This window comes from Pieris rapae, chromosome 12 (assembly GCF_905147795.1).
Source record: "Pieris rapae chromosome 12, ilPieRapa1.1, whole genome shotgun sequence".
NCBI classification, from domain to species: Eukaryota; Metazoa; Arthropoda; class Insecta; order Lepidoptera; family Pieridae; genus Pieris; species Pieris rapae.
This window is the reverse complement of record NC_059520.1, coordinates 4,983,077-5,007,909: the sequence shown is the minus strand read 5'-3', so window position 1 is coordinate 5,007,909 and position 24,833 is coordinate 4,983,077. Positions and strand designations below refer to the sequence as shown.

The 24,833-nt window shown below is 31.9% G+C and overlaps 2 protein-coding genes across 8 annotated transcripts in view; both read right to left on the bottom strand.

Annotated features, from left to right (window-relative positions):
- Positions 1 to 275: 275 nt before the first annotated feature.
- LOC110993720 lies at positions 276 to 7,921 on the bottom strand. The gene is made up of 12 exons (XM_045630465.1): positions 7,719 to 7,921; positions 7,290 to 7,448; positions 6,874 to 6,980; positions 5,146 to 5,353; positions 4,881 to 5,017; positions 4,533 to 4,628; positions 3,462 to 3,600; positions 3,020 to 3,235; positions 2,669 to 2,778; positions 2,303 to 2,510; positions 1,603 to 1,739; positions 276 to 1,329 (listed from the first exon to the last, which is right to left on the bottom strand). Exons 1-12 carry the CDS (start codon positions 7,783 to 7,785, stop codon positions 385 to 387), a joined length of 2,529 nt encoding a protein of 842 aa, XP_045486421.1. The 5' UTR covers positions 7,786 to 7,921; the 3' UTR covers positions 276 to 384.
- A 378-nt stretch (positions 7,922 to 8,299) lies between these two features.
- The window catches only part of LOC110993770 (guanine nucleotide-releasing factor 2), a 36,905-nt gene continuing 20,371 nt past the window's right edge, over positions 8,300 to 24,833 (bottom strand). For 5 of the 7 annotated variants that reach the window (XM_022260144.2, XM_022260138.2, XM_022260142.2 and 2 more), the window contains 17 exons: positions 23,836 to 23,946; positions 22,878 to 22,975; positions 21,341 to 21,364; positions 20,399 to 20,522; positions 19,502 to 19,606; positions 18,916 to 19,015; positions 17,475 to 17,573; positions 17,085 to 17,192; positions 16,402 to 16,594; positions 15,943 to 15,954; positions 15,251 to 15,410; positions 14,694 to 14,832; positions 14,161 to 14,415; positions 13,548 to 13,801; positions 13,183 to 13,314; positions 12,859 to 13,040; positions 8,300 to 12,054 (listed from right to left, as the gene is read on the bottom strand). In XM_022260144.2, coding sequence (XP_022115836.2) covers positions 12,866 to 13,040; positions 13,183 to 13,314; positions 13,548 to 13,801; positions 14,161 to 14,415; positions 14,694 to 14,832; positions 15,251 to 15,410; positions 15,943 to 15,954; positions 16,402 to 16,594; positions 17,085 to 17,192; positions 17,475 to 17,573; positions 18,916 to 19,015; positions 19,502 to 19,606; positions 20,399 to 20,522; positions 21,341 to 21,364; positions 22,878 to 22,975; positions 23,836 to 23,946 — 2,089 coding nt within the window. In that variant the 3' untranslated portion in view covers positions 8,300 to 12,054; positions 12,859 to 12,865. The remainder of the gene's footprint in view (positions 12,055 to 12,858; positions 13,041 to 13,182; positions 13,315 to 13,547; positions 13,802 to 14,160; positions 14,416 to 14,693; positions 14,833 to 15,250; positions 15,411 to 15,942; positions 15,955 to 16,401; positions 16,595 to 17,084; positions 17,193 to 17,474; positions 17,574 to 18,915; positions 19,016 to 19,501; positions 19,607 to 20,398; positions 20,523 to 21,340; positions 21,365 to 22,877; positions 22,976 to 23,835; positions 23,947 to 24,833) is intronic. The other 2 variants (XM_022260140.2, XM_022260141.2) reach the window with 2 other exon arrangements.

The window sequence follows — 24,833 nt, the reverse complement described above, 5'->3', positions numbered from 1 at the left end:
ACTATTATTTTTAAAGCGTCCTAAACTTTGGAGACTTATGTTTGCATATTTTCTATTTGCGTTAAGTTGCAAGTAGTTTTCATAGATAGTATCATCCCTTGTCGACATTTTTATCATATTTAATACCTGAATTATTTATCACCATGATAGGAAATAAAACTATTTTGCCATAAAACCAGTTATGACTACCTGCCACTTCTTAGTTTTATCTATATTCTCAGCATGTTGCCAAATCGCAGTTCACAAAGAAATTTGAGCAAAAAAAGAATACAGAACAAAATAATGGTTAACATAATTTATTTCGTATACTTACACTTATTGTGTTATAATTACTATCATTTAAGTTATATATTTTTAAAAGTGTTTGGTACCATTCTTAGATATCTATCTATTGTTTAAATAAATATCATGAAATTGTTGCATTTGCCGCTGATTGTTATTTGGTATACTTTGAAGATATTCTGGTGCGTTTATAAATGATTTTGTACTTAACAACTTTCCAGATTCTCGATAAATTTGAGATGGAGCTTCATATAAGTTGTCATGATTATATGGTGCATCTTCCTTATAAGTGCGTAATCTAATATAGTTATTTATTCTGTTTTCCTTAATTGGTGAATAATCTTGATTATTAGTATGATACGCAATGTTTTTATTGTATCCGTTGATTTCTCGTTCGTTATCATCGGTGTGATAACGAACACTGTCTGGAAGGTCATATATATTTTCTTTGTTCCTTAATGCTAATATTTCTTCATCATCTTGGGGTTCACTAACAGGTTCTCTATACCACTCGCCATTCTGAATGTGATTTAAATATGGTTTAGGTTGCATACGTTCTCTTATCGGAGCGTTATATTCATTGGATTGTTCATAATCAAATTTTCTGGCATCTGACGGATTTATCTTACTATTGACTACATTCGAAAATCTATCTAATACTCCTTGCAGATCTTTGCTTTCATCTCTCATTTTATTTAGCATAGTTTCAGATATAGGAAAATTATTTATCACTTGAGTAACTCCAATTCCTTGAACAGACATTGAAGGCATACTGGTTTCTTTTGCGCCGCTAAAATCATTAAGCTTATCAAAATCATTCAAATTATATGTTTGTGCATCAGCTAGATTTATCACCACGGTTTTACCTTGATGATATCCTATTCCGCGACCCTGAAAGGGTTTATTTTTGCTAGTTTTCTTTTTAAGGACAGGAGTCTTGGATGAGTCGTCTAAAAGCAGGTCAGAGTCTGCGTCACAATACATTTTGTTCAATTTTTGAACATCTTTTTGTGATAAACCAACTCTTTGGCCGATATTCGCTCCCAGCTGAAATAAAAAGTCGATTGAAGTTTTAATTTTGAAATATATACGAATGAAATATAGAATAAAAATAGATTGGAAGTTAACTTTTAAAGGCGAAATATTACAAGGTTCGAGGGGTCAAATGCATTAAAATCGCGTACCCCTACTAGGAGGATACCTTTCGCTGTTATGAAAATCTAATTTACTTAATTACTTTAAATCAACACTAAAAAAGAATCGGTGAAATACTACAATGTTCTAAGTATTTTGTTCCCTGAGACTTTAAATCATCTTTACCTGTTTTGGCACTAAAGTGTCTTGTCCATTGACAGAGAACGCTTTTTGACCGTAATGCAGTACGCTCTCGTAGTCGTAGCCAACTCCAAAATCAGACACGGAAAAAGTGTTGTACTTGCGGAAATTATGTCGAGCAGCTGAAAAATAATAAATGAAAATACGACTCAAGGGAAATAACCATTAAATAATATAGTTGTCTATACTGTTATTAAAAAAAATACTATACTTTTCTGCTAGTCTATTAGTCAGGAAGTTAAATAATCAATCTTTTGCACGTACTAAATATAAACTTTAAACATTTACTATACCTTTCAATAGAACTGAGCTCACTCAGCCTAACTAGCTAATATTGTTTACAATAATACATATACATAAGGCATTCAATAAATAAACCACGGGTTTTAAGTAATTTACGCAGAAGGCAAGACATATAGATATAGATAGATAGGCAAGTAGCCTAGCGTAAGTATACTAATATCTCTAAAGAACAATAATAAAATAAAAAGTAAAATAGATGCGTATACCATAACTTAAATAAATGCCTTACAACTAACCGACATAAACAGGAACTAGGAGCGAATTAATATTCTAAACATTAGGTATACACAGCATGTCAATGACACGCATCAAGCAACACCATTCGATCCGTTATAACACTTGTATAATCTTAGAACTATTGTGAAATGATAATAGTTTTTACCTTGTATTATATTTTCCCAATGCACATTGATATAGTCGTCTCGATCGGGACTACTCTGCATGTGATAAAATCCGAGAGTATGTAGAAGTTCATGAACAACAGTTCCGTGGCGAAAACAGCCACGCCCAACTGGGTGACGGCCAGATAAGTTGAGAACTTGGTAGCCGCCCTGGTAACCAACTTGAGAGAAACACCCGCGCCTACTTCCCTGTAAAGTTACAATCGGTATAATCAACGATTATTACAAAAACACTAGAAACTTTTCGTGTTAACATTTAAAATATATATTCTTACATTAATTTCCTGGGTTTTTTACTATTTTTCAAACATAAATTTATCTGTCCATAAAATTATGGTATTGTTTACCTGTATAACCACCGCATCACGATCGCCTTTTTTGTATGGAATGAATTTTACGCAGGAAGCGCGGGCTAAGTCGTCTATGCCATCTTGAATTGCTTGGACTTGATCAAGATCTGAAATTTAAAGTTAGTTAAATTAGCAGGTAAGTATGTCAGTATGGGTTGCATTAATAGTAAGTTTATAATTAGTGAATGTATATTACTGCATTTCTTTAACCTCATTCAAGAGTGCAAAAAAATATACAACAGCAAATACTTTTAAATATTTTTAAGCACGCCGAAGCTTAAAGTACTAAATATGTTAATAGTTACTAATGAAACTGTAATTCTATAGAGAAATAAAGTGTTCCCTTACTAAAGTGTTCCCGCTGTATGAAATAAACAACTTCATTATTTGGCCACCGTTTTGTGCTATCTGTTAGTCCATTACGAGCAAGACCTTCTACAACATTGGCGACAATCATCCGACGCTGCCGATCATTTAAAATTAAGTCTCCTTCGAATTTCCCACTTTCTTCCCAAGCATTGTCAACTGGTTCGTCTTCATCATAGTCTGCTTCGGGATCCTTACCTTGAAAATATAATTTTAAGTGTTTTTGTTTTTTCCGATAGAATTATTATAAAACAAATATATAGATATTTCTATGAATTACAACAAATTTAATGCGTAAATAAAAAGGTTTGATTTATTTCGATCGTATATTTTAAATAGATATTGACGATATAAGGACAGGTTTTACAACAAAGAGAAAGTTTTTAGTTGTGCATATCTTTAAATAATATATGAACCAACTTACTTTTTAGATTTTGATCCAAGTGAGATGTTTCCTGTATGAAATTCGCAAAATCTTCTATTTCACTCTGTGACATAGATCCACACTTCACAATAAAAAAACACAAGAAAGTCACAAAATATACCAACTTCATTGTCTTATAAAGTTAGAGAAAATTGATGTAAACTATTTTAGACTGTTTCATTAAATTGTGTCATATTAACGGTAAACGTGAATATTTGGCAAAAAATGCACAGTACGAAGAATTTTTTGCCAACAAAGCCCATCGAGGCGGGTCTGGGATTAATATAGCTTTATAGACAACCATTTCACAAGGTGTAAGCGCGCTACTGCCTTGCGACAGTACTCGTGCCGTCACAGAAACGGAATACGCTCCATGCAAGAATTAATTGCCAAATTATTTGCACCACTTACGCCAGATACGACCTTGATCATATCATTTTTATTGTCTTGTTTAATTTTTTTATTAATGTATACAGCAGTACCAAATAGCAAACATTTAAATTCCTAGATTTGTAATATAATACAAATCAATAAAATGATAAGTTTGTTCGAATGAGTAAACAGGGGCACAAGATCTAGCAGCTTTAAGCTTTTTAAACCAGATCTACGTTTACATATATTTTGAAGATAGAATATTTGTATAAGAAAGATTTCTAGAATTTAGTTGGTGCTTATGAAGCACACTTAGTGTAGTATATCATTATTAGCAAGCAATAAGAGCAAGTTGTAGCAATATTTATCGGTAGTGGTCACGCTTTCACCCTAAATTGGCAAATTAAACGAGTGATTTGTATAAGAGTATAAAAAATGTAAGCTTACACTAATGCAACGAATATTGCAAAACTAAGGTGTATTGTTGTGTGAGGAAAGAGATATTTGTAATTTCCAAAGAATCAATAGCCAATCTATTAATGAGGTTGAAATTGTAACACAACTCATTTATCTTCTAGTAAGATCGTGAGTGCTCAAATCAGTCGCATTATTGCAAACAACACAGTTGTCAAAGATCTTTATTTTGTAATTTAAATGTTTTTAAAAACAAAAAATATTCATATTTGCATTAAGTATTTACATTGCACTTCCATCATCATTATCGCAGTACATTTTATTGAGCTTCACTATATCACTTTCCGACATACCCTGTCTTTGTCCAATCTTTACATTTTCCTAAAAAAAATCACAACTTTAAAATCCTTGTCACTTTAGGCAATGATAAAAAAAGTAAAACTACCATACTATATACTACTATACTAAAGTATTTTATTTCACATAAATAAGATGAAAACGTTGAGTACATTAAATTAGATTAAGTTATAGGAATATTGCATATTACCACCTCCGTGGCTTAGTGGTTAATAAATTGAGGGCACAATCAGGTTATTCTTAATTATCTCTCGGGAAAAATATAAAATAATTTACCTGCAATGGGATAATAGTTTTATTTCCATTTTTAGAAAATGCCACTTCTGGATAATGCATGACGCTATTATAGTCGTATGGAACGCCGTAATCTGTTACAGTGTCATTATTATATTTTGCAAAATTGTGCTCGTGTCCTGGAAATTTTTTAATTAAAAACAATAAAATAAGCTTCATCCAAATGGTAAGTATAGATTCTTTCTAGTTACGAGTTGTGACAATGTAAATTGTACCATGAGTTCGTGACCAGACGAAAGTTACTAACCTGACTTAATATTTTCCCACACAATTTCCACGTAATTGTCCCTATCATATGTACTCTGCATGTGATAAAAACCAAGTGTGTGTAGCAGTTCGTGCACCACAGTGCCGTGCTTGAAGCATCTTTTAGACAAATTCAAGACCTGATTCGATTCATCGTCGTCATCTTCCGTATTGTAACCTACATTAGAATAGCACCCATTTCCTGAACCCTAAAATAATTTAAATAGATATCATACAATATGTCGCGCGTAAACACGATTTGACGGAGAAGAAGAAAGGGGAGAGGGTGAAGAGTTCGAGTAATTACCGTTCTCAGTAACCTATATAACTTTACTAGATTGTACTTACTTTTACTTTATTGTTATGATTGTGTATAAAAATAATGTCGTATTAATAAAAAAATTATTGAAGCCACTGATGCAGACATAACAAGGCTGTCTTGTCTTTCTACAATATTGGTGTTAAGCCAATATCATTAACGTTATAAGTCCAAACTCATCGCGTTCTTCACAAAAACCTAATATAATCTATAGTGAACATTCAATACCAACGCGTGCCACTGTTAGGTTGCCTTGCGCATAACGGCACATAAAATCAACACTTCTTTTGTACATAGTCAGCATTGTAAGGTATATCTGAATATAATATATATGTATATAGATGAAAACGCTTTAAAAAAAGACTAACGAGTGTTCTACAGGCGTCGAAAATTTCTACAACTTACAACTAGCACTTATCATAATAGACTGTTAATACAGTTTATAGTATATGTTGAAATAATCTTGAACATACATATAACCGTTGCAATTTGTTTCAATTATATTCCTATATAAAGCTGCCCACTTTTCAAAAGAATGTCCTAACTTTCGCTAACATAACTGATCATTTGATCAAAGTCGTCAAACACGCATAATTATTATTAGGTATATACAGAAAAAAACACTTTTTTTCATTACTATGGATAAAATGAGCAGAAAGCGGTATTTATTCTTATCGGTTGAGATATAAATATTTACTGTAAAATTATCAGCATATAAGTTTAAAAATTTAATCTGTTCTATACGAATTCCATTCATTGTCTACCAACTATATAAAGAACATAAATAACTTGTTTGAAACAAAATATTCAAACATATTATTAATGAACATTATATAAATATTTATTATATTATAAAATCGCTTTTGTACAGTGTCCTGAATTTTCGCCATCGGAAAGGGTGGCAAAAGACTGTATATCCTCGCTGGTTCATTTTAATTTGAGACCTACAACGAAAATCTACGATAACTTTTGGTCTATTTTCACTCCACTAGCAGTTACCTAGTGACTATATATTTAAGAAAGATATACAAAAAGAGAAACTTACACTTTTACAATCACAAGTAGTTTGGTTACTTTCGTTGGCAGGATTTTGAATAAAAAGCCTGTTTTCATTTGTAATATCCGCTAGTCGAGATATATTTTACATATTACGATTCACGTTAACATTATATCGTATGGGTTTAGCACCAAATCAGCGTTTTGATAATCAAGCAACTCTATTAACTTCTCATGTATAGAATAAAATACGTGCAATATTACTTTTCAGTTCGGAAACCTATAAATGCCTAGACGTGTCTATTAGCATTCATTGACTTTAGTATTCTTACAGGTGAAGCCACAGACAGGTTTAAGTATATATTTTATTATACTACGTATGTTTTATTGCACATTATATATTTATGTTATTACCTGAATTTTCAAGGCATGTTCTACAGATGCACGTGGTCTGAATTTTATGCAACTCTTATTAGCTATATCGGCCATGCCCTCCTCGATCATTTTTATTTGATTTTCATCTACGAAAATAAAAGCAATTTTTGTTGACTTTCATGTTTTGAGTTAATGTGAATGAATAATTTTGTTTTTTTTAAGGTCTCCACTTTACTGCATCCGAAGAAGTTCGATCAATTTGACTTGGCAAGAAAGTCATAAGTCTTTGAAAACCTATAGGTATAAATACACAGTGACATAGGTGTTTAGTATATTATAATGTGTAGTATTTTAATTGCTATATATTTGATTTATAAAGTATATAAATAAATACTTTATAAATCAGTCAATATATCAAATATATATAATAATAATATATAATCAATAATACAAACCGAAATCGTCTTTATCAATGTAATAAACAACTGTTTGATTTGGCCAGCGTTTGGCGCCATCCAATAAGCCGTTTCGTTCATCTTGCGCGGAGTTTATTGCGCGCATTTGAGACGCACTGAGTACCATATCACCTTCGAAATGGTTACCGAATTCCGTTTCTACATAAAAAAAAAATATAAAAATAGTCTGTTTGTAAAGAAATGTTTGTTGAAGGGCAATAAATCAAATCCATTATAAACTTTTGCGTAATTACTAGCCAATAGTAACTCTAGCATGATTAAATATTTTTTAACACTTTGTGATACTGCGGTAGGCTTACGTGTGGTTAAAACTGTAAAACACTTAAAATTTTACGCCGAGGACCGATGCAAGAATGTAGGGTAAATTATTAGGAAAATATCAAATTCTGAAATAATGCAGCGTCTTACCATTATCATCTTCTGTGAGGGGGGCAGCTCTGCACGAAGCAAGTAAAGCAAACAAAAATAAAAACATCTCCGTTCAACACACTTTGTGATACTGCGGTAATTTTTTCTACAATTTTCTTATAAGTACGCCTGTCAAAAGCATCCTGCTGCTAATATTTGGACGACCCGTTGTTAAAGATATGACGATGCATTCTTATCAGGACTCTACGTCTAGAATATTAAGTAACCATTAATGAAGGCTTCCGTTACACTTAGCATTATATGATAAAGTAATCTAGACATTTCAGGACTAGGTAGACATTTCGAAAATCTCAAGGACACACATAAGAACTTGGAGAGTTTAAACGTTCCCCAAATTTGTAAGGGAATACAGAAAAATGTAATTGTTAATGAATTTTTAATATTAAGACTAATAATCGTTTAATTATTACTATGTAATTTATGTTGTATGTATGATGTAAGAAGTCTATAAAGTATATATCGAATAATAAAGAAAATATATACAAGAATTAATTATTTTTCTTTCTATTAAGTTTTAATATGTAATAAGGTATTAAAATAAAACATACATTATGGTATTGTAAATAACGTGCTATATTTATATTACAAATAATTATAAAAAAATCTCGACACACATAATGTACTGTACACGCATGCAAATCAAATACAATGATTAATAATTTATCGACAAACAAATCGATAACTAATTTACAAATTATAATAGTAAAATAAAAACAGAGACCGTTTAATAAATAAACGGTGATAATCCATATTGATACATTATGGCATTCATAACATAATACTGTGCTAATACAACATACGATGTACGCTTTACTTAAATGTACCATGCATTTTAAATAAATAATCGTGTTTGTCACAGATAATTCATCGCTTGATAAGCAATGCAATAATTATTACCACTATTGAGTAAATTAGGCAGTCTTCTTAACACCAATATTACCGAACTTCACAATAACACCCAACAAAATGGTAACCTACCAAAACATACAAATTATTTATACAATATTAAGACAAACATTTGTAAAGCGCTGTAAAACGATCTAAATATTGGTCTAGTAATTATTGCTGAGACGACTCATAACATGCAAAACACTAACACTGCGATTATATACTACTTACTGCCTTCATTATACTATCAAATGTTTATATAATCATCGTAAAATGACACACCGTTTTTGTGCGGTTTGTTAGTTACACTTAATGGTCGCTTTTTATCTTTTTAGTGTTACTGCCAACTGAAAGTAATTGAAAAATATTTCGACTTATTTTATTCAGATTTTATATATGTTGCGTTATAATATTATCAATTAGATTGATCTGCAATTGTTTCTATTGCTGATAAAAGATGCCCTCAGACTATAGTCATTGCGGCGATTACGACATTAGTCTTAATCTAATTAATAATATTTTTTATGATTAAATCACATCTTACAAAGCTTCTGAGCGACCATTAAGATTCGTGTTTCTTTTCGTCTGATTAACACGGTTAAAATTGTATAAAACGTTTGCGGTATGCCACATTGCAATGTAAAAATTACTCTAAAAACATGTATGTGACATCTTTATTGACTATATTGAGACAACTACACTTCGATAAAATGGGGTTTATTTACGCTTACATTAAATATTTGTCTAATAATATTTTTCTACGTATAGAGGACGTCAAATGAGTTGTAAGCAACACTCATACGAATATCACATGGAGTGCTCGAATAAATTATTGCTATAGTAGACACTGTCTAAGGCTATATGTTTATTGACTGGCTGGCTTTTCACTCGTCCTATGTAACACGCTTAGTAACAAGAGGGAAGAGCATTATGAACTTGGCTGTGAAAGTTCTACTATCAGATAAATCCGTAAGCGCAAAGCAAGCCCGTCAGGGTCGGTACCCTAAAGGTAAAGAAATCGTGTTGAAAAACCTACATCGGAGTATTAAATAATCGAAAAATCGCAAGAAACTTTAGAACTACTAGCCACGTCTATCTTTACGAGACCCGAATCTAAGCTATTCAATAAAATGACACAACACCTGACGAAGAAATTTTACATTGTTTCATTAGGAAAATTCAGTTTCCTTTGAGGAAACATTATAGGAAAAATAGAATTTCTGAATATCAAAAATAAACTAAATTTCATTAAGACGCGTAAAACATTGCGCTAATTATGTTACAATAAATACATAAAAATTCATATAGTAAAATTGAAATTCCAAATATATATTATACTAACGAAAATATTTATCTATTGTTTTAACGAATAGATTGATATTCATAAGATTGATTTAAGCTAATGTGATGCTGGAAATAATTCGCAAAGTATCAGTAACTATAAAAATATAAAATCAGAGTCTAGATTATGAGGCATATAACGTATAAGACGAACTAAGAACTCCTATATTTAATGCCAAAGTATTTCAAAGTACTTGCTTATTCATAAAAATGAAATCTTTAAGCCGTCACAGATATAACCCGTCTCTTACTATGACTTGTGTTTACTTGTGCTCAAAAGAAACAGATTTATAGACAATCGCGTATAACACTGATTTATTTCAAATAGTTAAATGCCCAACAAGAACCCATAAATTCGAGGAGAATATGTGTTTCGTTGATTTTGGCACATTTTATGACGGACGATAAACTTTCGATACACAAACATTATCAGAGTCTTAAGAGAAGCTACTATACACTACTTACCCGTTAGAGACAGAAAAACTATTATAAAATGAATTTTTTTTTGTGGTAGAAGTATTTTCTTAATTCGAATCATTAAGAGTTTTCCCCATAGTACTACGCATATTTCGCAGAAATTTGCGCAAAAAACTGCTCTTTAGTAATAGTCCTTAATTTTCGGTTTAAAATTTTTCAGAAAGAAATGAGTCATTAAATTGAGTTTTTTTTTTCTAATAGCAAAAGATTTTCGTATAATTTTTCTGTCCCCAATAGAGGTAAGATGCACATAACTTAGGCACGTTTAGCATTATCATAATATAAACAACTTCACACTATTCTAAGCTAACACGATGAATTAATTAAATTTTAGTCACGAGACACAAACTTCACAATAATACTATTGTAGATTTTTTTTAAATTTTGACACCATCAAAGATGCTATTCCAAAAGCAACCTTAATATAAAGCAATGACAACTATATTGCAACTTTAACAGAAGCAAGACAATAATATTGTTGTGAAGTCTATGGAAAAGTCACATGTGTGTTAACAGACTTCCAAACTGAAAAAATCTCATTACCGCGAATATCACATTTCATTACCAGATTAAAATTCATTCATCACAATTTTACGGTTATTTTCGTAACTTGCCAGCTCCAAAATAAATGTAAAATTTTAACGCTTTTTAATCCGATAAAGCGTTGTTGCATTTGTTATACGGACATAGTCCCAAAGTCCAAACAAGTTTCGATGATAGTTAAAATTTTAAGCCTACTTATTTTACGTCTAGCAATAAGCCTATTAAAGTCCTTTAATTCGATGTAAGATGTTAAACATATACTTCTCATCTATTTAAGAACGAACTTTACGTCACTGATATGTTGAGATAGTAAGAAAATAGGGTTTTCAATACTGATAGATTCCAAATACAGTGTAAGATACAAAAATAACTATACTATTTCTTTGTTCGCCGGATGAGCGATATTGGATTATTTAAAAAGTATATAATGCTAAATTTATTTTACGCTTTAAAGAAAATGTAATTGATCTTTAATGTAGTATTATGTTATGTTATACATGTCTTGAGCTATGATTTACAAATGTCAAGTCAAAATTATTTGACAGCTGACAGCACTGAAAAAATTGATTAAAGATTAATAACCTATTTAATCTAAATATTAGAACATTGCGTCGCTGGTCATTAGCATTTTCAAATATTATTTTTGTGCCGCAATATTATTTAATTTACTTGCGAAAAACCATACTTCAGACCAAAGTACAAGTCGCAATGGTAAAATTTAAAAAAAGTTAGATGAGGATTGTAAAGATCATCCATTATGCTATGTTTTCATATGAGATTGTTAAATTTGCTAAGCACTTTCGATACCTCAGCTTAGCAAGAATTTAAATTAAAATAAAATTACAAAAGTACAACAAAACATAAAAATGTCTTCATGTAATCCAATATAGAAATAGTATAATGAGCTAGAAGTAGAAAATTGTATAGTTGGGTTGAAAAGTAGGTGTAATAAAGTCGTTATCGCCAATCACAAAACTATATACTAAATTAGGCCTTTCCTTTATAACAAATCCTCGTGCATTCCCGAGTCAGTCCACTTAAATTTCTTTGGATTTATAAAATACACCTGAAAGTAATAAAAACAATTTTAATATAAAACAATTTTAAATATAGAATTGTTATATAGAAACCGACTCATATCTGATTTCATAATACAGATTATAAATCAAGGCTATGAAATGTATATGTCACCGTAAGATTGTAAACATCGTTATATTACAATCTATCCAGTAAGATTGTAAACTATCGATAGATTGTGAACCGTATCATTATGATTGCAATTTAACGCATTATTTTTCGCTTGATTGTAATCTATCGATGGGAAGCGGTCAAATTGTGAACCGGCGTAGGACGGAATGCAACTCGCGCTCTGATTGGTTGAACGGTATGTGCCTTCGCCACCACACGTCATATTTGTTTGTTATTTCTATTTTTATAATTTGTGCTTAAAAACATTATAATTGTTGATTTTTTTTAAATGTTTAATTAGAATTTGTGTTTGTAGAATAAATATTTCGTTACAATTTGTTTATAACATATGTCAGGATTTCTAATTTCCTATTAAATAATAAATTTATTTTATTTAAGTCTATTTCATTTCTAAATGAAATGAGACCGACCAATCAGGAAGAACTTGCAGAGAGTTGACAATTTGACGCGGGACAGATTGTAATTTAACGGTTTCACTTCGGTAGATTACAATATAGCGAAAAATGATGCGTTAAATTGCAATCATAATGATACGGTTCACAATCTAACGATAGTTTACAATCTTACTAGATAGATTGTAATATAACGATGTTCACAATCTTACGGTGACATATAGATTAAAATTTGTAGAATATTTTTGTAAAATCTTGAAAATCCATACCTTAAAATTATGTGGCGGCAGTAGCTGCATGCGCAGGCGGCGAAGGCGCAGAAGCATTACGAGCGCGTCCGCCTCTAGGTTTGATGCTTTCAGATATTTGCCACATCGTCTCTTCACTTAGGACATCGTCGAACTCGTTGAACATCGCTTGGATGCGATCGTTCTTCTTAATTTTGTATTGTCTAAAATTAAAAAAAATTTAGTTAATAACCATTACTGACGATAATTTCGCCCACGGTCTGTATTACCTAGTAACACTCTTTTCGGTTTTCGACCTCATATACGTATGTATTAAAATTTAATGTTATATTTTTCGGTACTTACTCTTTATGGAATCGTTTCATATTCTCCATTATGTGGTATTGTTGCCATCGTTTTGTAAAGTTGATGCTGCCATCGGGTAATAAATCTTGATTTCCCACATGTACAAATGTTAAGTCTTGCAGGAAGAGGCCTCTGAAAATTGAAGTAATATTGAATTGTCTGAGTGTATATAAATAATGTACAGCATTATTATATATAATGATTATATACAAAACAAAAACCCGGGTTAACAATCAGATCATATAAAATGCCTCGATACCTCAGTTAAAGAATGTTTTATTTATTAAAAGATTCAAGAGATCGATATAGACAAAACAATTGGATCGTAAGGTGATGGTTATGGATAATGAGAAATCTCAACTTACATGTAAGGTATACAGGGTGGTTGCGTCTCGTTCAACGCCTGCCTATACGCACGGAAGGACATGGATGAATCAATCAAAGCGCAGTGATCCGTCAATGCGTCTGCTATAGCTCTGGCCCACCCCAATCTTCTAACCGGAGGGCAGTCTAACGCCGATACGAGAGCCAAGTAGGAGTTAAAGTTGTTCATTTTACGTAATGCCTTCATAACTTTAAGGAATTTGCTCGCGTACTTCTCCCGTTCGCGTGCTTCATCCTAGAAAATTTAATGTGATAATTTTCTATGTACAAACATTCCAATTCAAATTTTTATACATTCTGGTCCGGTTGTTTAAAATGCCAGTCATTACATATTTACCGCGTTTGAATTATTCACTTTAAATTTCTATATCTTCTAATAATTACAAATGGAATTTTATAGCCGGCCATACTTCATCACAAGTCAGCATGTAGAAGAGTCACTGTGTATTATACCAATGATTAAATCTTCGGCGGAAACGTGGACTAAACATAATATGTATAGACTTTGTTACCATGGTTACCATTATTTTTGTATAGCAATGTTATTATTTAATTATTATACTTTATTGAACTAAAATCTTTTAATCTCCATACCTGCTCTAAAATCCTTGATCGCGCCCAAAAACTCATCTTATTGAAGTGCTCCGTGAAACGCGTAAGGTTCGGTGACTTCTCCTCCGACTGATCTCTTGGCCATGAGAGAAGTTCCGCTGTCGTTATTCGAACGAATAAAGCCGCGTCTAGTACTGTCATTTGTTCTGCCAATTCAGATGCCTTAAAGTCCAGTAAGGTGTCCCGTCGGAGGGAAACTGTTCCATAGCATGGATCATATTCGAATCTGTTGTTCGTCTGAAAAATACAGGTTGATTTGTCATAAAATATTGTTATTAACGAAAAGAAAATATATGTCCTATAAGTCACATGCAGATATTAATTTTGAATTTGCTATTTAAAATTTAATACTTACAAATTGAGTTTAATTTTGTATAGACAAGTTTATACTTGTCTAATAATATTACACTATTTAAAGCATTTTTGTAAATATGTATTTAAGATAAATCATTGAGATATGTGATAATATAACACAACTATACATAATACAACTTGAAAACTCAAGCAAAACTCACATTTTGGAAGTGCAGTTGCTTCTGTTTATCGACCAGAATCTGACGTAGCGCTTTAGAAATAGGCAATTCTTCAGTCTCAACAAGCCAATATATAAATTCCATAATTTGTTGCATCAACGCCCTATCCAGATCTGACATTCTGAAAAAATATAACAATTTCAAACCAATTTCCATTGTATGCCATTATAAGTTTATCGATGTTATTGTAATATTTATAGTAGGTTTAAAACGCCGGGATAACCTAGATTCTCTTTTTTTTTAAACAAGTTATCCAGCTACACACAGCCTTTCGGCACCTTTTCTTAATTGGATTGAATCATACTTAGGTATCGAAAATTTTTCGTTATCGTTAATTGCTTTAGCTCCACTATACATAACACAAGTTCTCGTGTACCACAGGGCTCATCTAGGGCCAATGCTATTTAATATAATAGAGGATATTAATAATACAGGGCTTTGATTAACATAAAAGGTAAAGAAAATTTTCCCACATGATTCCTGAAAACTGGAACATGCAGACCGCATGTAATGCGAACACAATTAGTATTAAAACTTACGTGAGGTCAGCAATAACTCTAGTAAGCAGACCGAGTGTGGATCTCAGTTCGTGCGGACGCGGTCTGAAGTGATGTGCCCGACGCACCAGCCGCGAGACGAGTTCGTGCGGTGCCAGGAACGTACGGTACGTTGCCAGGAACGCTTCCTGGTACGCGAAGTCTGCGTAACAATAAGCTAAGGCTCTTTATGGGTTACGACGTAACATGTGAATCGGTGAACCCAAAGTTATTGCAATTGCAATCAAATTACAAACTTCAAAGCGACTATAAAATTCTTTATAATATTGACAATTCCAATTTCATTAAATCTCTGGGCACACACCGATTCATTACGTAAACAATTTTGCATTATTTGCTACGTTGTTAAAATGCAAACATCGCAAGATAATTGAGGCAAAACTGATATTATACTCCATGCTATCATGCTTTGGCGCATGTTTACCATAGTTTTAACATGCCATGACATTAAACAGAGGTGCATAAAATTCTTTACAATTTTGAAAATCTTTGTTTCATCTTTATATAACTAAACATTCCAGGATGAACCAAACTAGTACCCCAAAATTTAACCCAATATTTGAATGGTGAATTAAACTCAGCGAAAAGCGTGTGATTATTTGCAATATGAGCAAGAAAGCTAATAATAAATTAGTGAACCAGCGTGTCTCAGGCCCATACTATGATTGACTTACACTCATCCGATTCTGTAAAGCATGAAAGTAAGTTGGTTAGAATGATCTTCTATAAACCCTTATCCTATTACGAAAATGATAAATTGGAGACATGCTTAAATTTTAAGACAGTATGAACAAAAACATTCACATTAAACACAATTGAATTTTATTAACATACGCACTGATAGGATTTTTGGGCACTAATCATACCTGCTTTAAGTTAAAAATTATAAGTATCTTGTCCCACATATGATGTTACAAGTGGTGTAAAAAAGAACAAATACACTAACAATTTTGTTTAGAACTCTACTGGATCAAGATGTATTAGAATAATTGTTGTCTTAATTGAAAATAATAAAAATTTCTATACAAACTTTAGAGGGTAGTGTGCACATAATTTATGCCTATTTATGTAAAACGCGTATCAGTGCGAATGTCTGACACAAATCGTCAATTAAATAAAAAGAAATCACGTACCTTTGGTAGCCTTAGTGGCAAGCACTATAAGGGCATCTGGGTGCCCACCCCTTACGTCAACGCCCTCTTTCGTCGGGCCTTTGAGTAAGAGCCACGTACTAACATCCGTCTGGAGGACTATATCTTCCGAATCTGGGACGACTGGAGATTTCTCAGTTTCAGTTTGAGTCGGCTCTGAGCTGCTTTCACTTCGCTGTAAATTATTTAATATATTGAACATATCAATTTCACTAAATAGTGATTAAATTAAAATTAGGTATACTGCTTATACAAAAAAGTCGTTATGATAAAACTAATGTCGACAGTCGTTTGCCGAAATGGCTTTTGTAACGTAAACAAATTGGAACTACATATTATATTAAACACTTTGTTATTCTTATAAACAACGGAAATTTGATATGTTAAAAGAGTTCGTAAAGCTCGGTTGCAGCAAATATAACTTTTGTTAAAATAATAAATAAAAAATATATATCAGAGTAATTGAATAAATTTAGACTAAAATTTTTGTGAATAAAAAAAAAAGTTTAATTACGTTTCCATTAAAACACCAGCTTAGCGTAAGTTTCATCACGCATTATATCTAGTTTGGCAGATTGAAACGCATCAATCATCATTTTTCTTACAACTTATTTTTTGTGAAAAGGAAACAAATAATTTAATTTACAAATGGTTTCGACAATTACCTGTGAGGGTACAGGCGAAGGAGGTTGCTCCGCGAGTCGATCAATCTCATCCTCATCAAGTGGAAACTTGCCTGGCGATGACACGCTCACATACATCTCTTCGGTACTCTGGAATGTTTAGAGACGACATGAAGAAGTTAGATTCGCACATGGATCTGATAAATATCGATACTTAAGACTTTATTGTATACTTAACTACTACAGTACATTCCAAAACACCAGTCGTTATAAAGGACGAAAAATAATTCAATTGTATAGAAACATTAATCTTATTATATATTAGCATAAATAAAAATAACAAGAATCCAGCGAAATTTTTCTAGTATTTTTCCTATAATGGGGAGATGATTCCGACATAAAAAAATATTAAAATGACTTATAATAACACACCACATTATTGAGCATAGATTCGTCTGCAGAACTACTGTTGTGTGAGGAAGGTCGCGGCGATGGCGGAGGCAACAATTCGTTGCTTGAGGTAATCGAAACCTGTAACAAAATGTTCAATCTATTATTTATTATATTTATTTATTAACACTTCGTTAATACTACTAAGCTTACTAATAAAACATAGTACCTAACAGAATACATATTAACTTTTGTTAAAATAATATATAAAAAAATTAGTTCAATTACGTTTTTATTAAAAGACCAGCTTAACTTAAGTTTTGTCACGCATTATCTGTTTTGGAAGATAAAACGATTTTTATTTTATTAAGCTATTGCATAGATTTTATCGCAGGCAATGAGCGCGGCGACCGAATCAAGAAATTCCGTAACGAAAATAACCTAACACACTATGACGTAATAAAGGTGCTTCCAATATGCATTAGAGCAGGACAGAACGCATACTGCGTGTCACATCTCTCTGACGAGATCGGTAACGTTAACGTAACGTTACGTAAGGCCGGTACCCGTTAGACACGAGACAGACTACATAGGCTTGTTAGTCTGAGTCTGACGTAGATTAAATTAATGTCAAATTAAAAAAAATACTGCATAAATAAAAAATAAATAAACAATTATAATTGCATAGGTTGATAAAAAATGCTATGCAATAGTTTTATCGCGGCAGTCCTCATATGCCACACGTTTTTTATTTATTTAACTAGTTATGTAGTACATAGTTTATGAATTTAAAAATTCTTATATATAATTCTTGTTTATATTACTTTTTACCTAAAAGTTATTTATTAGTTTAACCATAGTTTTGTAACTTATGTACTCGAATATCGATAGATACTTCCCCAAATCCGGACTTTATTAATCAATCGAATAGGTTTGTTGGGTTTATTGGCGATTACCGATAACGTCGAACCGTTCGGAAAATACCAAGGATACATGATTGTTATTTTTACCTAAATGTAAAAATAAAATAAAAATTACAATATAAAAATTGAACATAATTAAATGAAAAGGAAACTGGCGGCCTTATCGCTTTTGAGCGATCGATATTATGTTTAGTTATAAATTTTATAGGAGGGAAAATAACTGATAAATTGAAAAGTATAACCGTTATAAAAGTACTATAAACCAAATAGGGATTGTGTCCATATGAATGTCGTCTGCTTTTCGGATATAGGATGACATTTTTAATGTTACGTTAAGATGAGGCTTACTCAACCTACTAATTATGTACATATATTTTTTATCAAAAATTGAAGATAACCTTTCTACAAAATCTTTAGAAATTTGTTATCTTTAATCGAATCTAGTGACTTAGAAATATGATTTAATACAAAAACGACTGTATGGTAATTAACTTATATAATTAATTCCTTGAAATTTAATTGGCAATTAATATGAAGGCAACACAAATAAAATTAATTACCTGTTTGTTTTTGTTCATCTTTGGAGGTAGCGCCGGCGGCTCTATCGGCAGTGGACTCGTTCTATTCGATGTTATCATACTAACGCTGTCTTCAGACCCACTGTCAATGTCAAAATATAGAAGTGATAATAATATGCCCGTCCTTTTCTAACGTTGCCACAAAAGTATATCTATCTCCCTCTATCTCAGATATCGCACAATCTGTACTAACAGACTATTACAATGTTAAATATTAATATGACAATGATAAAAATTAAATGAATATTATTCGGTATTAACGGTACAGTTAGTACTCAGTTTCGTCTATGAATATATCTATAATGTGGTGCTGGTGTGATTGGCAGCATAATGATCAAGATAGAGAGAGATGGAGCCGGTTGGAGGAGGCCTTCAGTCTTCAAGAGGTCTTTGACATATAGTAAAGTAATGTAAATAGTGTTATTTTATTGAAAAAATTAAGATTTTTACTATAACTTAAAATAATCCTATAATTGGGGTACTAAATATTGATCGCTATATTTTTATTTAATCTTTTCGTTATTGCAATTGATTAGAACTATGTAAATCAGTGCATTTAATTACGCACCTGAGTGGCGGTGTACTCAAATGCTGAACCGTTATTGATGAGGCCAAAGATCGTTGAACTTGATGGTGACCTATGCTCAGGTTGCCCGTACTGCTGTGTTGAGCGCTGTAAATCATTTGAATAATGTATTTACACATATTATAATGTTTAATACTGACATAAAATTAGAGAATGATTTCTGAACCTTCTGCAAAATATCAAAGCTACAAGTCGAAGTTATTTTTTTAATGTAACCTAGAAGCTCTGTCCGATCATTCTGAGATATAAAAATAACTGAATGAACTAACTAAAATATTATCATTTAGCATTAATATTCAAACTCATAATCGTATCGCGACATGGGGATACTAAAAATTTACCAAGTAATAATAACGCAGGAAATATTTATTTCCAATAGGAAAAATAACTATCAAACATTATCTTTACTAAGTATTGGGTTAATTGACCCTAATTAATTAAAACATTAGTTGCTATATATAAACATTATGCTAACCATTTTGCAGATATAATACTTCATTACAAATATTTCTTAATACCACTTTTTTATTATTCATGTAAGTATTTATCGAATTAAAATTTTGTATAGATACACGCATTTTAGGTTTTATCTAACGCAAAACCTCCGAACACATAATAAATTTTAATTCAAGAATAATTAATTTAACTAGAAGGAATCTTAATTTATGTATCTTATTATTAAATGTAATTATTTTTATACACAATTAGTAATTTTACGAAATTAAGATCGACTGATACTTCGATGAATAGTAAATAAAAAAAGTTGCTATGAGTCGGTCAAAACCCATTCTCTGTGGCGCTAAAAATGAAGATTCTGGGCGAAACCCATCTGCCCCAAGGAGCAGCCATGACTTATAATATATCCATAGTTGATCTTACCTGGACAAATTATATGTGTGTATAGAATGCCTGAATGCCATATCAGGTGGAGCCTCCGGATTTATCTGGGGATGGGCGTTCATCGTGTGACTGCAGTTACCAAACATCTCCATATACGCCATAACTAAACAAATTATTTTTATTAGATTCACATTTAGAAACAACATCTTATAGCAATCGTAACGCGCTACATTGGAAACTCTATAATTTTACATTTAAACTTTTTCATACTATGTATATTAATATAACGAATATATCTTGTAATTTGTTATACCATTGCACATTACTTCAATCTTTCATAGAGGTTCCAATACATAGTAAAAAACGCAATCGTGTTACACACATGAAGCTTAAACTACAATGAGCAAGCTATGTGATGAAAAAGCTAAAAGCACATGAATCTCCAATAAGTCGGTACTATGGAGTGGATCTGATAGTGGTTTAGACCGCTGTAGGACCGCCGCAGACATCATCATTTTATACTACGCAAGAGGCGCGCAAGAAGAATAAACCATTAAGCTAGTCTAGATAACTTTTACGTTATACATAATAATCGATAAATAATTACATCTGGGGGCTATGATTCGATTGTCTTTTGTTTTTTGAAAGGTATGTGTTTTAAAAGTCATAATTACTACAATATGTAATGTTCTTATATTGTTTTCTCGGTTATAAAATTATAATAGATTTTTAATACAGGGCAAACGGGTAAGGAGCCTCACTCGATCTTAAGTGATACCGACACACGCTTTCATCAAGGGATCTGATTCGAATTGGTTCGGAAATATATCAATGGGAGCAAAAGATGCCTTAACCGCTCAGCTATAGAACTACAGACGTCGAGGTGAAATGGGTGGAATTTCGTAATGTCTCGAGATATAAGTAATGTCCACGGAGGTCCTTAGCAAGGTTAGCAAAGTATGCATGCATAGATCCACTCACCACTGTAGGCGACGCTTTGAAACACTGCACGCCGCACCGACATAAACAAACATGCCATTTAATACCCCAATACATTCAGGATTTGGACGGGACAATTCCACAATTCTACACAGTTTATTTCTAAAACGTTTTACATCTTCATATGTTCATCTTTTGTTTATGAACGCTTAAAGATACAGTTAATATTCAAGCTCTTCGATCTGTCAGATAGTAATCCAACATATCACAATTAGGATGCGAGAAATGGTATATAGTAAAAAAAAAATTAAGAATATTAATTCTTATTTTTCAGAAATAAACTGTATAATATAGATTTTAGACAAGATACAATGTGTACCGATATTTGATGCACAACTAGGGCACCTAACCAAAGTTATGTTTTAAATATAATAATATAGTAAAACGATTCATTAATAAAGGATTACCATAACTTCATAAAACTGATTCATATCGTATATTATGACAATGCAATAAGATATTTAAGCTTAGAAATCAGTTATCGAAAGTTACGGCTATAGTAGTATATTGAGATGCAGGGTCAGCTATATAAAGGTTAGAGAGATTTGACCATTAATTAGTAGCCGCTCTCCGTTAAAAAGCGTATATGTACAATATTACTAAAAATTAAACCTTTTCTAAACCCTTTTATTATGCTTATTGAATGATTTAATTCAGGTGAAGTTTTTTTTTTGTAAAAGTGTCCCTCTCTTTTATAATTAATTATTGTTTGAAATTGGGTTGTTCACATATTATTTTTAAATATATAGCCTTTTTCTATAACATTATGAAAATGCTATGACCAAAATACACAGATCAGTTTTATTAATAGTCTTACTGATCGAAACTTTGTTGAAAAGTATTTTCTGTATTATATAAATATATACGCATTAAAATATCATTCGATTTGGCCTAGTAGCTTCAGCGCACATAGGGGTATTTTACTCAAAAAGCTGGCCATAAGTGAAATTCAATAATCATGCACCTTCGGGGTCAGTCGGAACTCAACTGTTGTATGTACTAGTTTCACATTTGGTTTTTAAAACACTCGCAATTTTTAATCACTTTTCTGTGCAGTTTTAGTGTAGGGTTTAGTGCAAACCCAAAAGAATCCATGGAACTTTCAATCGGCCAATTGTCAGAATAACAAAAGAAAAGAAAGAATAGAAGGCTGCAGAATTTCGAAATAAACATTTCCGATTATATAGGCAAAACTTTGCCAGAATATTTCCGAGAATTCGAGAAAAGAAGTAAGAAATTAATATTAATAAGCTGGAAAGTGATATTGATAGTCCAAGTTCCAAACCACAGCAATTTCGTTTTGGCCAATTTTTTAGTTATAATACACCTATGTGCAGCGTGCGACTCTCATTCGTGAGGTTCGACCCCCCAGCTGAGCACCAACGCCCTCAAAAAAAAATGAAACAGAAGAAATGTGCCTCCCTCTTCGTCAACTGTATTACACAAAGGAAACATCACACAATATTTTTGGTATAACTAAACTATTACATAAAAAGTATGTTTATATGGTAATACTGACTGTGTTTCTTCTTGAGCGGTAATGGTGGCGGTCGCTGGTGGTTATGTTCGGCTAACGTGTGCGGTCTTGGGTCATGAAGCGAAAATGGCGGACTTTTTCTGTAATAAACATTTTATTATTCGTTTTCGTGTAAATACGTGTAGTTGGAAAGGTAATCTGACGAAGTTAAAACATGTTAACCTTTTACAGTGACAGGTTTATTGTGTAGTATAAATAAAAGGTCCTAAATTATACACTCAATGAATGTAAACATTAGTAAGAAAATCATTCAAATTCCTTTCACCAAGAACATTTTTAAAAATATATAAGTGTTACATTAGACCACTTTTAGAGTATGCCTACAGCATTTGGGATCCTTATTTCATAAAGGATATTAGTATGCTTGAAAGGGTTCAAAGAAAAGCCACGAAGGTCAATCAGGAACAAATCTTATAATGAGCGTCTGAAAGCTTGACCTTACTGATTTAGGAAGTAGGCGATTAAGAGGAAATCTCATTGAAACCTATAAAATCCTCACTGGCCACTATAATGTTCCAGGATTTGAGAAGCTCTTTATTTTAAGTGAAAATACACATTTGAGGGGTAGTTCTTTAAAACTTAAGACTCTCATAACACAAATTCCCTAAAGAACTTTCTCCCGAACCGGGTAGTGGCCGACTGGAATAGGCTTCCGAAAAGTGTAATCAGTGCACTATCATTGAACTCTTTTAAAAATAGATTGGATATTTTCTCCAAATCTCAAAATACGCGCGCATCAGCTTATTAAGGTGCTAGTGTGTTTTATTACATAATCATAATAATACATAATTAAAAAAGTACTAACCATCCCGGACTCAAGAGTAGGGATACATACCCAAATTGGTTCCAAAACCTACCAATAAATGAAAAATGCATGTGAATTTCGAAAGTAAAGTGATGTTCTTGTGTTCAAAAACTAAGCAACATACAATGAGCTCACCTGATTTCAACATTGGGGAAGTGTTGTTGCACATCAGCGCGAATGTTACGACGCGTCTTCACCGGCAACTCTGGCGGCGTCTCGCCCTCGTCTGACGTTATGCTCTCCAACCTAACCGTAACAACATACCGAATTACTGACATATATTTTTTACGCAAGTATATTAAAAAAGCTTTTAATGTTTAAGTACCTTATACAAAATCTGACTTATAACATCACAACGTAAACAACTCGATTTAGACAATATTAAAACTCGTAATTATAATTTTAAACAATACCCGACGTTTTGTATTTTTTTTTTTGTGTTATACTTTTTCACAATTATATTTTAAATATTTTTACTTCATAAAGAAAATCAGCTTGTCAATCATATTAATAGCAATTGCTTTAAAACACTTTTAAGATTCTTATCAGCTTATTCATAAAAAATAAATGAGTCTCAATTATATTATTTTCAAATTACTATTTGTGGACAATTGTGTTTACGCTATAAGACTTATTTCGTATTGATGTATTAATATTTTATACATACATATATTGTTTTAAGCGAAATGCTAGCAATAATAAACGAAAAATAGTATATATATATTTATATACTAACTAATTCATTATAACAAGAAATGTAAGTACTGCAGAAGTAACTGTTTGACTTAAAAGCGGCTTGTTTACAAGAATATAGCATGTGTATATGAATTAAGCGCGCAAAAAACGAAAATCTTATATAAATTTTCCGGCTTTGAATGTAACTCAAACCAGGTTTCCGTGCCAAGATCACGTCTCATCGGAAACAGAGTTTTACTGTATGAAAGATAATTGTAATTACACAATACTACAAAGGCCCACGCCGTGGCTTAGTGCATGTAGCATATAACGCGTAGATTCTGGTTTTTATTACGAACAATAATTATACCCCTTTGGATGGCTTAAAAATAATAGACAGTTGTTAGCATAAATATCGATTTGTTTTTAAGAATGCAGAAAGTAATCCTATATAACCT